The 17272-nt window shown below is 43.8% G+C and overlaps 1 protein-coding gene across 1 annotated transcript in view; it reads right to left on the bottom strand.

The window, feature by feature from the left end:
• The window catches only part of LIPG (lipase G, endothelial type), a 32089-nt gene extending 16756 nt beyond the window's left edge, over positions 1-15333 (bottom strand). Inside the window, exons 1-5 of the mRNA XM_029580217.1 lie at positions 14988-15333; positions 8514-8710; positions 7001-7180; positions 2047-2158; positions 379-603 (exon numbers count right to left, since the gene is read on the bottom strand). Coding sequence (XP_029436077.1) covers positions 379-603; positions 2047-2158; positions 7001-7180; positions 8514-8710; positions 14988-15081 — 808 coding nt within the window. The 5' untranslated portion in view covers positions 15082-15333. The remainder of the gene's footprint in view (positions 1-378; positions 604-2046; positions 2159-7000; positions 7181-8513; positions 8711-14987) is intronic.
• Positions 15334-17272: the final 1939 nt, after the last annotated feature.

The raw sequence follows: 17272 nt of genomic DNA on the forward strand, positions 1-17272 counted from the left end.
AGTAAATAAAATTAAGTGGTAATAACTACGCATGTAACTTGTCCCTAAAACTATTTCCAAGTTTTATTCCTTGTTCAGAGTTAGTATCAGATTGTCTTAAAAACACTTCCCATCTAATTGCTATGGATGAAAAGGCCTTATTTCTCCTTGATAATTTAAAAAAAAAAAAAAGGGGGGGTTATGGATTTTATTGAATTTTTTGGTTTATATTTATTTGTTTTATTTACTGGACTTCACCAAGCATGACTGTTATAGGTGAATTATAAATATTTTAATAAAACCTGTAAGTTATTTGGGTCAGGTCCATTTTAAAGAAAGGAGGGAGGGGAAGCAGGTGAGAATCACATGAGCAATGTATTATCCATTTCAAGAACTTACTTCCATATGCTATGGCTCCCAGAATATCACTTAGTCCACAGCCCGGTTGATAGTCTCCCCCGTTGGGATAGATATCAATATGCCCCACAGGCATCTGGATCCCGATGCTGACCCCCAAAGTCTCCCGTGTATACGTGTGAAGCACATCCACAAAGCCTGCGTCATCGGGGGACAGGCGCTTGTGAGGAGCCACCCCTTCAAACATGGGCCCGGCTGGATCCAAACCTACAGGACACAACAGCAATATCGTCAACTAAGGCACTAGCCATTTCATTTTTAAGAGCAGAATTTATAATGAAAATATCGGGGCTCACACACACACACACAATCTGCACCAGGCAGACGTTTGCAGAAACTGCTTTGGCTTTATGGGCCACATCAGATTAAATCTTAACCGACTAAAAGACAAAACCTGTGGCGTCTGTGGTGCACCCTTACCACTGTGGGGAATGGGGCTGCCAATAAACCAGAGGATGACCCCTCAGCTGGTGCAGGGTTTCTATCACTTACAAATCTACCACCTCTACTTTAAAAAAAAGTGTCAGTTTCACTTTTAGTACAAAAGTGAAGGCTTTGAAGAAGTTCCTCCTGCCATTATAGGCCTAGGTACACAGAGAGGTTATGCCAGGAGGAATACAGAAGTATAAGGCGTGAACTCTGAGAAGAGATTCTTAATAGCAGGAAGCGTGGGCATTATTTAAAAAAAAAGTGCACTTTTCATAAAAAAAAATAAAATATAAAAACCTATGAAAAATAGAAAGTAGAGCCAGAATCAAAGTCTGAGAGGAAGCAAGCCCAGAACAGGCATGTTATTCCCAGGACAGCACGTGAACAGAAGCCGGGGAGACCTTGCTGGCTCGTGACCTGCCGAGTGCTGCAGGCTGGAGCTGCTTTCTCAATATTAATCTCGTGCGAAGAGCGTGGGTCGGTCAGAACCGTGCATTTGTTTGCCACAATCATGCACCAACAGTCACTAATATTTTACTTAAATGCTCCAAGGCTGCACATTGTAGGCAGCATGGCGACATTCTTCTAGCAGCGGAGGCAGGGCATTGCTGAAAAGCCCAAACTGTTCAGCGTAGCTAAATACAAGCCATTTGAAATTCACTAAAGGGTTTAGGGTATAACTACAAAGTGACAACAATGGAGAAAAAAAAAAAAAAGTTATTCAGCGCCACAAAGTGTGTATCAGGACTATGGGCAGGGCCAATTCTGCCTTGCAGAGTGAGTAAAGTTCTTGATCAGGCCCATCTGAAGGGTGGCATATTCCTTTACTGAACTTGGCCTGCTATAGAGTTGAGAAGGTGGAAGTTAAAAGATCTTCAAAATAAGTTTAACAGCCCTGGAGCATACAGAGCCTCAATTTTTATTTTTTTTTTAAATAAAGATGTCCTACCCCACTTTCGGGTAGAATGATCAGACCAGATTATATAGATTAGATACGTGAATTAACCGTCACACACAAAAAAAAAAACCCAAACAGCTGGGCCTTACCATCTTCAGCAATTCAAAAATCTATTTGAATGATCCTAATTCCCATGCTTCAATGCAAGCAAAACTAAATCTCTTGCCCAAAAATGCAGAAGTCAATAAATTGTTCTCTGTAGATCTCAGGCAGAAAGAAGGAAGAATAAAGTGATCAGATAATGGAGAAGGAGCCAGACCTACCTGTAATTCGTCCAATTGTTCCATTCACATAGCTACCAGCATAGCCAGCCACATGGGCACCAAGACTGTAGCCGATCAAATGAACGTTCTCCAGCGACAAATGCAGCCTCTCCTGCAAAGAGCAGAAAGCATCAATGCACCTCATACCTCGCAAGAGACTGGAGATCTACTAAATGTCCCTGGGGGTAAGTTATGTACTTTGGTGTATGATTCCTGAAAGCAAACTAAATGCACTATCCTGGATCAGGTCTTTGTAAGAGATTTACAGGCCGCTACTGTAAAAAAAAAAATCGCGGGACAGCACCCGCTCTCCCGACACGTGATTCTCTGTTTAAATGAGGTTGCTCGCTAATAAGGAGGCGCTAGGGACAATAGCGTGTCCCTAGTGCCTTATTAGCAGTAGAGCTGGCTGTCAGTGGGTCTGACAACCGACGCTCTATTTTACCGGCGTCTGTTTTCGAACCCGCTGACCGGCAGGCAGATTTTATTTTATTTTTTTATTTTAGGTTCCTCATCGTTAGGATATTAAGTCGGAGGGTGTATAGAAAAGCATTTTTTTCTGTTTTCTGTACACTTTTCCAGGTTGTTTAGATAATTTCTGAGTGTAAAATGTATGGCTTGGCCACACATTTCACTTTCAGTATCCCGGGCGACTAATAGGCTCACCATTTGCATGTGATGAGCACTATTAGTTTTCGGGGCTTGACCACATGTTTTCGACGTGCTATTACCCCTTAAAGTATAATGGGTAATAAGAGCACATCGAAAACACACGGCCAAACGGGTGCTAAACAATGCGCTTGGCCAAGCGCACCATACTGTATTGACCTGTTAGTCTAAACCAGCCACAAAGCTGGTGCAGTTTAAGATCACACAATCCACCCAACTATTCTCTCTCAGGTCCTGCTGTACGGCATTATTTTTGGCCCTCTAATAGAAGCTGGCCTCTATATATCTATTATAAAATAGATGCTGGTCTTTAATGAAGGAGGAAAACATGATACAGCACATTAGAGACCTAATTTACTAAGCTTTCTTCCCAGACACAGAATGGGAGAAAAACTTGCATAAAACAAGTCACATGCATTTGTCCCTCTATATAAAAAGTGGTCATCAGGAGGCTAGGACCAAGCTCAGCTGATGGAGTTGATCCAACCTATTAATATTTTTGCTGTACAAGTCTATCATTACCCATCGTGGATTCAGGCACATCTGCAAGTGTCATGTGGCGCCTGCCTGGCTTGCTGATGTGGCACTGTGTGTGTGTGTGTGTCATTTGGTCCAACTTTCGAGTACCTACTCCCTCCCATTCCTCTGCTGTGCTTGTGGGTACTGTGGCATTCTCCTTTCTGCACAGTCTTCCATTACATGCCGTAGAAAGCAAAGCGCTGCTTCTGTGTCCCCGAGTAGTGTTTTTTTTTATAGGCATCGGCTCCCCGGGAGCTCAAACACTCCCAATATTGAGAAAAACTCCTTCACTGTACAGGGGAGCAGACAGCATAGCCATTGAGGAGAGGGAGAAAGCAGGAGGAAGAACTCGTGCCTTCCTCTGCCACCTGCAGCCTATTGCCTGGGAAAGGAATAGCTGACCAACGGGCTGTAGGGCGAAGGGAAGCAGCAGTAACGCAGGAGACAGGCCTCCTGCTTTTCATGTCCCCCGTGGTGCCAGGGGCAAGGGGGAGAGAAGCTGATAAATATGGGAGTGAATAAGAGAGAGGCCTCGAGTGAACACAGGCTGTGAAGGTGAGAGGGATAGGAGAGGAGGGGGGCACAGGCTGAGAGGGGGAGACCATGTGCCATGAGGAGAGGATCTGGGAAGGAAGCTATGCAAGACTGGGAGAGGAGAGGGTAAGCTGAGAAGGAAGGAAGAGGAAATGAGAGTAGAGAGGGTGAAATTAGGAGATGAGACTATTGTTTTATTTTATTGAAAACTGCTTTGACCAATTTTTTTATTATAAAAACGGTATATAAATATTTTAAATAAACAAAACAAGCTGTTGAGAGACCCGTTGTGAATGGAAAGAAACGTGCAAGAAAAAAAAAAGTCTTGAGGATGTTTTTTTTAAAAAAAAAAAAACGTTAAGGAATGAGGAGGCAAAGAAAAACTAAGATGACCAAAAGCAAGAGAGGATAGAGATAAGACTACAGACCCGAAGGTCTGAAAATTTGTTTTAAGTTTGGTGAAGACCTGAATGCCTAGCAGGGTGGCTTCTGCAGCTGTGAATAGAGTATTGTACTGGAAGGATGGCAGGAGGCTGTGCTGGCATGCAACGCTGGGCACCTCACTGCTCTCCCTTGGCAGCTCGAATATTAGGAGGGGCTGTGGGCAAGGCTTGAATTTAGGAGGCACTACAGGATACGGAATAGGTCACCTTCTTTGCCCACTGGGAGGCAGCAGACTTTGTTATCCCGGGTAACATGGACAGGAACGCTGACTGAAGCAGAAATGCCCCAAGCGAGGAGGAGGAAGACCGGGCCACGGAGGGCAACCAAGGCAGAGCCAGAGAGAAACCTCTTGGCCCCAAGGTTTGGAGACAAGACAGCTCTGACCTAGAACGAGGCAGCAGCTGGCAAGGGAGCAAGAGACAACGGTGGGGGAAGGAGTGCAGCTGTAAAAAAACCGAGGTACCTTTGCAATGCAGATGTTAATTTATACCAGAAGTCTCTCTGCAGGTTTTGGCTGCCGCGTTTGAATGGAATTCCTGCATGAATAATGCTTAACGTGCTGTACACTGTTTATATTGTGTTTAATGGATTTTGTCAATAAAGCAGCCAAGATGGGAACACAGCAACTTGGTGGTCTGTAGATTGTGTAATTTATCCTTCATTGCGACTTGTGGTCTACTTAGGGACCTTCGCTTTCAGTTATTTTATTTTTTCCTGGGACTTTCAATGTTGGAATAAATTTTTTTAAAAAAGCAGTGGAAATTCATTTTCCACTGATTTTTCTCCTGTGCATTATAATCAGTGAAAAAAAAAAGTGACTATTATAACATTGAAATTCCCAGGAAAAACAGAAACAAAGGTTGCTAGGTCTACTACATCAGCTGTTAGACCAAAAGGTACTGCAAGTTCTCAGCCATCTTCAGGACCATGGAACACAGAGGCTACATAGGTCTCTATGCATCCCACCTTTGTATTTTTTGTTCATACTGCTTAACATTAAGCAATGTTTCTCCCTTATGTCCAAGTTCCCCCACTTCTTTTCCCCTGAGACCCCAGAGCATGTGAAGGGCTGATATCCTGCATTCTAGGCATGCCACCAGCGCGGTCATGCATTCCCTGGGGTTTACTCTGAGGACGAAGAGAATATACTGCTTTCCTTCCTGCAAGGCATCTTATTTGTTTTTTCCACCTCCTAGAAATATTCTGGAATCCTAGCACCCTCTTTTCTGCTCTCACCTCCTCTTACCTCTACTTTTGTGATCTTTTTATGGTTGGAATCTGGTGTCCATTTTCCTAAGCTTCATGGTGCCTGTGCACAGAGGGTCCATGTACGTGTGTACCAGCTACAGCCAGACAAGATTGTGAGAAAGGGTGCGGGGGAAGAGAGCAAGTAGGGCACCAGTGTAGGAAATGTTTTGAGATAGTCGTGCTATACAGAGGGTCACCACTAGGTGGCATTGGTGTGCATGAGATTACTGCGAGAATCTGGCAGTGCCAAGTTCTGTTATTGATTGTGCCACATGGCTACCTCTCTAACACCAAGCAGAATGACGTCATGAACAGATTGATTTAATTTGATGAGATCAGGTACATACAAGTCTGGTCCTTAAGAGCTGCAAATGACCCTGGTTATCAAAGAGAACCAACCTATGTTAACTACACTAATTCTTTAGAGGTTAAAAGTTTAGAGAGAATCCTCGGGTCTAGACTTTCCATGGGAAGTCAGGTCAGCATGGAGAGCAAGACAACCTTTAGCCGCTAACTATTAAAACAGCTTCAGTCTTTTCTTCAATCTCAGAATTTGAGAACAGTGATGCAAGTAGGCTGTGGTCGGATTCCATCTATGCCGGTCTCCCTAAGAGGACAGTTGGCAGACTGTGTAGATATTGCAAAATGCCGGTGCCGGGATAGCAGGCAGCAGCCGCTGGGAGCGAGTGAGCCTCACCACAGCAGATGACCCGTCATTTGGCTGCCAGCGGCATGTTGTATACAGTTGAAGATTCTTCCCTTGGTTTTTCATGCTCTTCCTGGGCTTGGGCAGAGTTATTTGGCAAAGTGACGCGCCATGTGCCTAAGAGCACCGTGCTCCTGCTAGGAAAAATGTTTTAGATGTGCTTTCCGTTAAAACAATATGCAAAGACGGGACTAAGGAGTGTCCCTTTTAAGAAACTGGTACTCGCTTTACGGGTGGGATTCTACCAGTGCCCATTAGAGATGACAGGACATACCGTACCTTTCTAGTCCTATGCGTGCGCACTTGCAAAACATGGCAGTTTGGAAGGCTGAATTCAGGTCTGGGCCTTATTCAATAAAGTGTCTCTAGCCATATTTACTTTTTTATTCTGTTTTAAGTCTGTTGTAGTGTGCTGAAAAGGACTAAAATCATATATATTTACTTTGGTGGGGGAAATGAGGGATTTTTTTTTTAATGTTATGCTATATAGACCATTTGGGTTTAGCATCTGCTATTTATTATGTTATATTTGTTATTGGCAATGATATTTAAGTTTAATTTACTGCAAAGCAGGGGTCAGACTGTGCTTTTTTTTTTTTTTTTTTTTATATTTCTTTTCAAACTTTTTTGAAATCCACCTTCAACCAGTTATTTGCTGTGAAAGACTGAACAGACTAAATTAAAATGATTGAATTATGTAAAATTGCAGCACTCAAGGACCAGAGCTGACCTTCAGTTGGGTAATAACTGATCAGCCCACATTTTAATTCCTTTCTTTTGCATGCTCATGGTCTTTACAAATTTTAAAGAGTTGGAGCAAACCATAGCATTTACCTGTAGCCAGTCCAGCAGTTTTGCTATGTCCTTTCCAACTGCCTTAGTATTATTTACAGCATCGGGATAGATTTGATGGGCCAGAGAAAGCCAGTCCACCACCACCACGTTGGCATCCTGCTCTCTCTCCTGCAGGGCTTGCACAAGTTTCTGCAGCCAACTTTCAAACATGCCGCTCAGCTACAAAAATTTAAAAAAAGAACAGGCTAACATTGCTATTCTCCAAGGGGGCTTTTTTTGTTTTAAATACTCAAGCAAGCAGCATATTTCTTCTCTAATGAAATATTGGACTAGGTACCATTTCACAAAGGGCTAAAAACACAGCCATCCTCTGAGCTGAAACATTTTCTCAAAACTGGTGAAGAGTCAGCCGTGTATGAATTAAAGCTTCCAGACTCTCTTCAGTGAAGAACGGTGTTTGGCCATTTACAGTATTCTGACTGGTCCTGGATATCAAACCAGGAGTAGAGAACAAACTCCCTTATAGCCAAGCTTCACTGTTCAGAAGAGCATGCATCACACCGTACAGTTTGATAAAATTTCTGGTATCTCAAACGAAAGCATTCTATAGACAAGGTGAGGCAACGCCAGTCCTAGAGTGCCCAGAGCAGGTCTTAAGGCTATCCACAAAGAATATGCATGAGCTGCATTTCCATGCAATGGAAGTGGTACAGGAAAATGCATCTCACAAATATTCAGCATAGGAATGGCACTGACTAGAGATGAATGTAGGCAGATAAAGCTGAGCAGGCTAAATAGTCCATATCTGCAGATACCTACTGTGGCCCTGATGTAATAAGATGTTAAAGTGTGCTAACTTCAGCATGGATTTTCTTAACTCACATGCCCTTCAGCATACTAATCCAAATATATTCTTGGTACTCACAAAACACGTGTCAGGTACATTGCTGTGTGCAGAAAACCTAGGATTTGTGCTCCTTAAGATGTTTTTGTGCACAGCAAAATTGCACTCAATACTTGCTCTCTGCGTATAAAATGATTTAAGAGCGCACTACAAACTCCAGGTTCAGCCTCACAGACTAATACTGACCCCAGAAACTTTATTCCACTACTGACAAAGTTAAAATTACCAGCATTATGAAACAGAACTAAAGTCTACATGTCGCTCTGCATTGGAAACTAGCTAATACCTTGATTTATATGAGCGTGCTCATTTGCATCCACAGTTTTTGTGCACTAAACTCCTTGTTAGAATAGAGGATAGTTTTATCACAAAAATGTTCCTCGCAACCAAGTGTTACCATATGCACATCTTTTTACATCGGGGGCCTAGAGCACTTATGGATGCTGAGAAGTCGCAGATGGCTGGAATTAAAAGGTTTTTCCCCACTATTAAAACTGATTTCAGTCATACTTAATGAGCTATTGTTACTCCATTCTAAGTAAATAGAAAAGCAGCATTATGCAAATGGCACTGTGAAAGGACAAAAGAAAGATCTTCTCATTAGCAAAAAGAGAAGAGTCCCTAGCCAGCTGGGGTGGCCATACTTACTGTCCATCCATGGATTATAAAAAAGGTTTTAGCTGTCAAGTTGAATTTGCAGTCCTCTATGCTTTTATCCTGGCCTGCAGAGAGGAAGCAGCCCTCGGCATCCAGGTCCAGAGAGAAGCGAGCATTAAATTTCACGGGATGCTTTCTGGTGACTACGGGTTCGTTTTCCTCCTTCAGCAGCTCAGTAATGGTATCATCTGTTCACAAGAGAATACATATTTTGTCACTCTTCATATTGTTTTTACTGATGAAAAGTAGTTTAAAAAAAAAAAAAAAAAAAGTGCCGTTTGGAAGCAATCCTTATTTACACTAGCCAGGACTGGTTTTTATTTTTGAAAAGGCATTTCATTATCTTTAAGTATCAGCAGAGGAGGGAAATGGTACATCAATCCGATGTTCCCATTTAATAGCTCACTGAAGTACAGTACATCAGAAGCAAGGCTGGGGCTGGGTCAGTGTGACCTAGACCAGCTCAAGTGCACTCTGTTGGAAACCCACTGTTCCCAAATGCCTCTGGACCAGAATCCATCAAAACCAGGCCCTGCTAGGGCTGCAAAGACCTAGGACTTTATTTTAAAAAAATAAACAAAAAAAAACAAACCCCCACGCAACACTCCCCTCTTCCACCTAACTCAGCTGTTACAGTAAATCCTTAGTCCAGGTGGCACCAGGGCCAGATTTTCAGGCTCGCAAACGAGACTCTGGAGCAGATGTATCGTGTAGGATGGCCGTCGAGGTGGCCAGTGATGGCCGGATGCATCCGTTTCACCCAAGAACATGTACCGAAGTGCTGCTGACCCCCAACTACCGTAGCACCTACTGCAGAAGCACCACATGGAAGGCCAGCTGGACCGCCCACTCCAGAGTGACCGGAGTCAGAACCAGCACAGCACAGGGTCAGAACCAGCACAGGTAGAAGGGAGGCTTTTCCCTGCTGGGCGGGAAAAGCTGCTGCTGCTGCTAAACGGAGGGAGCGCTATGCTGAAGCCACCAGAGCTTCTATTTTAGAGGGGGAAGGGGTATGCCAATTTGTTTTCATAGAGAGTGAAAGTTAACCTACAGCCAGCCTTGGGTGCCAGAGACCATGCTTCCTTTGCAGCACAGGACATGTGCATCCTGACTATTAAATGGCACTGGTATACAATGACTGGGAAATTGTTTAAATTCTACAATTTTAGCTTTCTTTTTTGTAAAAAAAAAAAAAAAAAAAAGGGGGCTGGTCAGCACCACCTGTGGCTTTCTCCTGAGTTTTCTGGTGACGTACCATCAGGATTTCCTGCTGCTTAAGGCTCTGAAGCCGTGCAGACGAACACGTCTACGAACAGTCTAGGAACGACACCAGATTTAAATTTAACACGAGAACGTGTTATACGAAAATTGTAATTGGAAAAGTGCACATATTTAACTTGATTTCATGAACAGCAGATACAATGCATTCAGACCTTCACTTTTTCCACATTTTGTAAAGTTAACAGCTTTATTCTAAAATATGCATTTCCCCCCCCTCCTCAATCTACACACAATACCCCACGACAAAGCAAAATGAGGTTTGTAGAACTGTGTGTTAGTTTGAAAACATGTTATTGTAAGCAAGGTGCATCAAACAAAAACTGGCACACATCTGACACTTATGCACACTAGGATATAAGAATTACAGCTTACAAATGTTACTTACATCCTCCCCACCCTTCACTGTACAAAAGAGCAACTGAGCGACAAAGCAAAACAGAAACAAAGAAAATGTACATCAAAAATCAATTCCTTGTTTGTTAATACCCGTCAGGGATAATAAGCACCATACTTCTAGTCTTTGGAGACAGAGATTGAAAATACTTGTCCCAGATAGGAACAAAATGTAATTTACTTTTAAAAGATCTGGTAGTATCCAAGTTTTCCATTTTCATTAACACATAGAAGGCATCCGAGCTACCCCAAAACACAGCTCCCCCCCCCCCCCCCAAATAACCACGTCTTTCTCCAAAAGGCGATCTCCTTTCCCCACCCCCGTCTTTACCACCATACAGCCAAATACTTCTTCCGGAGAGCAGGAGAGAGCGCACTGAAAAATCCTTTGGAGATAAGAGTTTCGTTTTATCCCAGAAATCCTGAACAAACGGACAGGACCAAAAGTAGTCCCCCAAGGGTCCTTTATCATGAGAGCATTTAGGGCAGAAGTCAGACTAACAGCCCCGCTTTAAACAGTCCGCTCTCATTAAAAAGCTATAGGGCAATTCCCTTAAGTTCGCATTCCCTATCAATCCAGGAACCCTACCAAACTGAACGCCACTGCTTCTCCTCTACTTGAAGCGGGAGCTCAACTTTCCATTTATCCAGAGGTCCAAGTGAAGACAAATTGCAAAGTTTCGATAATGCCATGTAGAAACTAGATATACCCATTTTTTTGACATTCGCCAATTTGAAAGACGTCCTCAACTTGTACCCTAAACTCGTCTTTGAGATCATCCCTGGAGAGGGACCACCAGTAATGTCGCAGCTGATTATAAGCAAGGCACTGCCCCATGGTCATTCCAAATCCAAGTTCTATATCCTGAGGAGAAAGAACGCGCCCATCCACATGTACTATCTGTGCCGCATGACCCGTCCCCTTAAGAAGTTTCTGAAAAAGCTGAAATATCACATATTTTACATAAGTATTCAGACCCTTCACTATGACACTCAAAGCTGAGCTTAGGTGCATCCTGTTTCCATTGATAATCCTTGAGATGCTTCTCCAACTTGGAGTCCACCTGTGGGAAAAGTCAATTGATTGGACATGATTTGGAAAGGCACACACCTCTCTATACAAAAGGTCTCACAGTTGACAGTCCATGTCAGAGCAAAATCAAAGCCATGAAGTTGAAGGAATTGTCTGTAGACCTCCAGGACAGGATTGTTTTGAGACAGTTCTGGGAAGGGTACAAAAAAAAAACTGCTGCAGCATTGAAGGTCATGAAGAACATAATGGTGTCCATCATTAACTGTAAGACGTTCAAAGCCACCAAATTTCTTTCTAGAGCTGGCTGCCTGGCCAAACTGAGCAATTGGTGGAGAAGGGAGGTGACAGACTCCAATGGTCACTCTGTCAGAACTCCAGAATTCTGCTGTGGAGATGGGAGAAACTTCCAGAAGGTCAACCATTTCTGCTGTACTCCAATCAAACCTTTATGGTACAGTGGCCAGAGGGAAGCCATGCCTCAGTAAAAGGCACATGACATTCCGCTTGGAGTTTACCAAAAGGCACTTAAAGGACTCTCAAAACATTCATTCATTCATTTATTTATTTAGTGATTTTTTATATACCGTGGCACGTTAAAAACATCACCTCGGTTTACAATAAACAATAATTCAGCAACAGGCTTTACAGACAAATTGAAATAAAGTGGACATGATATATATCAAAATAACAACAAAATAAAAACAAATACAATAAACCAATAAAACATGAGAAACAAGCTTCTCTGATCTGATGAAACCAAGATTGAACTCTTTGGCCTTTATGCAAAGAGTCATGTCTGGAGGAAACCAGGCACCACTCATCACCTAATAAATACCATCTCTACTGTGAAACATGGTAGTGACAGCCTTATGCTATGGGAATATTTTTCAGCTGCAAGAACTGAAGACTAGTCAGGATAGAGGAAAAGATGAATGGAGCAAAGTACAGAGAGATCCTGGATGAAAATCTGCTCCAGAGCACTCTGGACCTCAGACTGGGGTGACGACTCATATTCCAAAAGGGCAGCTCTAAACGCACAGCCAAGACGATGCAGGATTGTCTCAGACAAGTCTGTGAATATCCTTGAGTAGCCCAGCCACAGCCCTGACTTGAACCCAAACATCTCTGAAGAGACCTGAAAATAGCTATGCATTGACACTCCCATCCAACCTGAGAGCTTGAGGGGGTCTGCAGAGAATAGGAGAACATCCCCAAATCCAGGTGTACCAAGTCTGTAGCATCATACCCAAGAAGACTTGCTTCAAGCTACTGAGTAAAGAGTCGGAATACTTATATAAATGTGATATTTCAGGTTTGCTTGTTTGTTTTTTGATTTGCACAAAATTTCTACAAACCTGATTTCACTTTGTTATTAATGGGGTATTGTATGTAGATTGAGGAGGGGAAAAATGCATTTTATCCATTTTAGAATAAGGTTGTTAACTTTACAAAATGTGGAAAAAGTGAAGGATCTGAATACTTTCTGAATGCACTGTAATCCTGCCGATTGTATGGCACCACAAGACTCAGAAGAGCCTGCTAAAACCTGCTGGAAAACTGTGGACTTCTTGCAAATAAGCTTCCAAGAGATTAAGATTAAAGAAAAAAAAAAGTGGCTACTGACTAGGATACTCTAAGCAGGCTTTCTAAAGCGTTAAACTCATTTTGAAGATGTTTGGATGATGTTTAATGCCCAGTACTATTATAGGATTGTTTTTAATGCAAAACAGACACGCAGATGCTGCAGACCAGATTGACACAGAAGAGTTTAAGCATAGCACTAGTTGATCAGTCTGCGAAGATCGTCTCAAATGCCAAAACCGTTTTTACATTCCGGAGAACCTCCTGCCCTTCCTCCCCTAATCAATCTATTGCAGCTCAACCTTTAAAAGAAAGCCTGAAGAGGGGTCGGATCGGCGTTTTCTGGCACCAACAGCCACCAGGTTCGGTTCCTGCACGCTTCTTCAGCCGGGAGGAGTTCTTCTTAACATCTCATATTGTAAACCTTCACAGGAAGCTCCGATCTGGGTAAACAGCAAAACCGCACGAGACGGTGGGGAACCCTGCTAGAAGGCGTCCCGTGCTAGCGCTGCCTATTTCGCTAACCCTCGGATTAAAAAAAAAAAAAAAGGGACGAAAGCTTTCAACGCTGAGAAGCAGATCCCGTGCAAGATGTAGCAAATTATCACAGCGTCACTCCCATTTTCATAAAAAAGTGTACTTCATGAATTGCCTCGGGAGCGGTCACCTTTAAGCAAGTTGCCCCTTTCAAAATCAAAGCAGAGCCCAGGAGCTCGGGATGATGTGCAAACCAGCGGCGAGTACACATGAAAACGTGCTCGGCCTGCTAAGTCAGCACAAATCAAAGGCAAGCCCCGGCCGTCTGGAGGCTGGCGGTGTAATTAGACGCCTTCTACAGGCCGCCGGGGGCCTGGCATCTGCAGCCACAAAGTTTCACAAGCTGCACATTTTCTAAACGGCCAACTCCCCAGATCGCAAGGGCGGGCGGCCACTTTAGCTAAGTTTGGGAAAAAAAAACCTAACGACCTCCAAACTCTTGATAAGTAATACAAAAATGTACGGTTTTTTTTGTTGTTTTTTTTATATTTCGAAACTTATTTCTAGTCGAAAGTTAATGTGATTTAGAACTTTTTTTCCCCCACACTGCCATAAGCCCCTTCCCTAAAGAGCTTACAAAATATGCGGCTCCCTGAAATAAAAGGACTTGCTCAAGGTCACAGAGTAACCGAGGGAGAAGCCGGGATTAGAACCCAGGTTTACTCTAACCACTCGACAATAAACCTTGGCCAGAACTATTCTGCTTTGAGCAGTCCAAACCCCAACAGCAGCTTCTTCGGACCAGGCTGTGAAATGAGACACAGCCTGTAATCCTAAAGTGGTCCCATACCAGTAATTCCCAACACTCACTGGGAGGCACACCTAACCGGTCCGGTTTTCAGGATGTCCGTAATGAATATGCATGAAACAGATTTGCATACATTGGAGACCCAGTATATGCTACGCTCTCATGTCTAGTCACTGTGGCAATCATGAAAACTTGACTGGATACGGGTGTGCTGTCAAGAGAGGGTTGGAAAATAGTCCTATCCCTATACTATACTCTGCTGGAAGGTGGCGCAGCCACCCGAAATCTCTCGCTCAGGTTAGGGTTCCCCTTAATCTCTCAAGTGTACTGCCAGGACTCCTCCTAATACTTGTATTGTGCAGAAGAACCCTGGCGTGGCAATGTGCTAGCAGTGTCTTATCAGGAGGCGCTCAATACTACCACCACCACCTTATCAAGGACGGAGCCTTGGTGCCACGGAATACTTAGTTTTAAAAGACGCCCCCACCCCATTTCCGGGCGCCAGCACTCGACCCCCAAAATGCACCCCCAGCTCTAAAATAAGCTGCCTTGCCTGGAATAACCCAACCAGCGTCGTAAGGAATAACCGAGCACATAGAGTGACAGAAGCAACGCTTAAACACAATCGAAATCCTTAAAACATCAGGAACATAAAGGCAGCAGAGAAATACCTGAATAGAAATAAGCGTAAGACTCCGACAGATGAAAGGAAGCGCAAGCCCCTTTACCCCGGCTGCTTGCGCAGAAAGCGCATGTTAGCTGTACTGTATTAGTAAGAAAGTCATTCACACGCCTTGCCAATAGTTTTTCTTGCTCGGCAGAATCCAAGCGACTGGTGCCAGCACCTCCCTAAAAAAAAAAGCGACGGGAGCAGGTGCACACCGACCCTCACCTTTGAGAAGTCCTTCTTTGTCAAGTTGAGAGGAATCCCCTCCCGGGAGGCAGTAGACAAAGCCAAGCCACAGCAGCAGGACAAAGATTTGCATTTCTCAGATGCTTAACAAGGATCACCAACTTTGCTTTTATTTTATTTCTTTTGAGGGTTTTTTGTTGTTGTTGTTGTTGTTGTTGTTTTTTTAATTTTAATTCCTGTAGAAATGTCAAAAACACCCAAGCCCACCAAAAAAAAAAAAAAAAAAAAAAAAAAAAATCAAAAGTGAAGAAAGTTGAGAGGGGGAAGAAAAATTGCCAGTAGTCAGTGATTCTTAAAGGGCACTCCTCGGGAGGGGGACAGCAAAGCGCAGAATAGCAGAAAGTTGTAGTTTAAATAGTAGTGCTACTTAGCCGTCACGTGATCCATCGGCAGATCACTATTTGACTAATTTATTCCGTCTCGCGGGCTGCCATTGGTCACACCTCCCGCTGACGTACTCGGGGGGCACGCCAGAATGTTTGAATGGAGAGCTTAACCCCGCTCGCCCTCTCAAAGACGGGCGGGGGAGAGAGCAGTTTTCGGGCTTTTGTGCTAAATTGTTGGGGGGGGGGGTTAACAGAGAGAATCGGATTCATTTTATTCCTGGGCTCAGGTATCGCTGCTGGGGCTGTAAAACGCCCCCCGCGCCTCAACAGCCCGATCGCCCGTTTCCCAGCCCGCGTTTCCTTTCATTACATTTATACATGACTTTTTTTTTTTTTTTGACATTTCTAAATCAGCGCCAAGCGATGGTCGCCAAAAGATAAATCCTCTAAAATTAGAATTAAAATATCGAAAAACAAAATATACAAGCTCTTGCATTTAATCTACATAAGAATGTACAACCTCTTACATTTAACCTAAATAAGCAGTCTGCGTGTTAGTCCGGAGAAGGAGCTGCCGATCGTGCAAGCGCTCTCCGGAGCACGGAGCGGACCGAGCACGGCGGTTTCCTCCCGCTCTTTGCCCACGCGGGCCGAGGCGCGAGCTTATTTGGGCAGCCTCGCGCCGAGGAGGAGGAGGCGCTCTCCGGGTTGATTTCTCTTCCTCCCCCACTTTCTCTCACGGCCCGGTTTTGACTTAATGCAACAACAACAAAAAAAAAGCTGAAAGCGTTTGTGCCCATTCTCTGACCGAGCGAAGGGCTGCAGGTTGTGACCAAATTCCCGATTTCGGGGTTCGATTTGTCCTGGAATTGTGGGCCTGTTCGCTTTTTTTTTTTTTTAATTGTGCGATGAAAGAACCGAGGCACTATTTTTCTATAAGCCCCCCCCTGCCTCCCCAGGAATGGATAATCTTATTTTAGTTCTGGCTGGCGGGTTTCCCTCGGGTCAGAAGCGCGTTTTATAATGCGATCTGACAGAAATAGAAAGCGAGCATTTCCAGCAGGGCTGCCATGCGGCTTGGGCTTCATCGAGGACAGCTTAGAGGAAGGGGGAGGGGATTGTAACCCCCGAGTAACCTCGCCCCGGGCGGGGGACGCCTCCCAGGACTGAAGTCGTGGCGAAGTGTGAGTTGTGCTGCGAATCAGGCCACCTTCAAAGCCTAGAAGAGAGAATCAAATACTGGTTTCAGGAGGGCATAAAACAGTGTCCGGTGCAAGGGGCGGTTTTAGTGACTATGAGCCTCCCCCACCCATCTAACCCATTCAAAACAAGAATATAGGGACCCATTTTCATTGTGCACGTCCCTTGCATAATGCACTGCAGTTAGCGTAGGAGCAGGGCCGGTGCTAGCTTTTTGGCTGTCCTGTGCGAACAATTATTGTGCTGCAACCCCCCGACACACAGCCCAGCTCCTTCCAGCAAACCTAAACTTTAAAAACTGTCACCCTCTACCCTCCGGGTCTTCACCCCCTTCCCCTGGAACCCACTGCTTGTGCAAGAGTATTAGGTGCTCTTAGCAAATCTTATATCCTTGCACCCCTGCCTATTTATAATAGATTTTGCATGAAAAAGAATATTCAAAGGACAGTCTTCTGAGATTTAAAAAAAAAAAAAAAAAAAGTAAGTATTTGCATGCAGTTCTTTGGTGCCAACCAGAAAATCCTACCAAAAAAAAAAAACAACCAACTCTTGGAACCATATGTCATTAGGGCTACTGTAATACATGTTAGGTATGGGTTTGAACCTCAGAAAGCCTTGAGTAAATTATAATTACAATATAATAAACCTCCCACACTAAAACAGCACTAAATGCCAGCACTTTAAAAAGTAACAACTCTACAGGAGGCCCTAAAACACCAATACACCTCCGATTAGGAA

Source organism: Rhinatrema bivittatum, chromosome 1 (assembly GCF_901001135.1).
Source record: "Rhinatrema bivittatum chromosome 1, aRhiBiv1.1, whole genome shotgun sequence".
NCBI classification, from domain to species: domain Eukaryota; kingdom Metazoa; phylum Chordata; class Amphibia; order Gymnophiona; family Rhinatrematidae; genus Rhinatrema; species Rhinatrema bivittatum.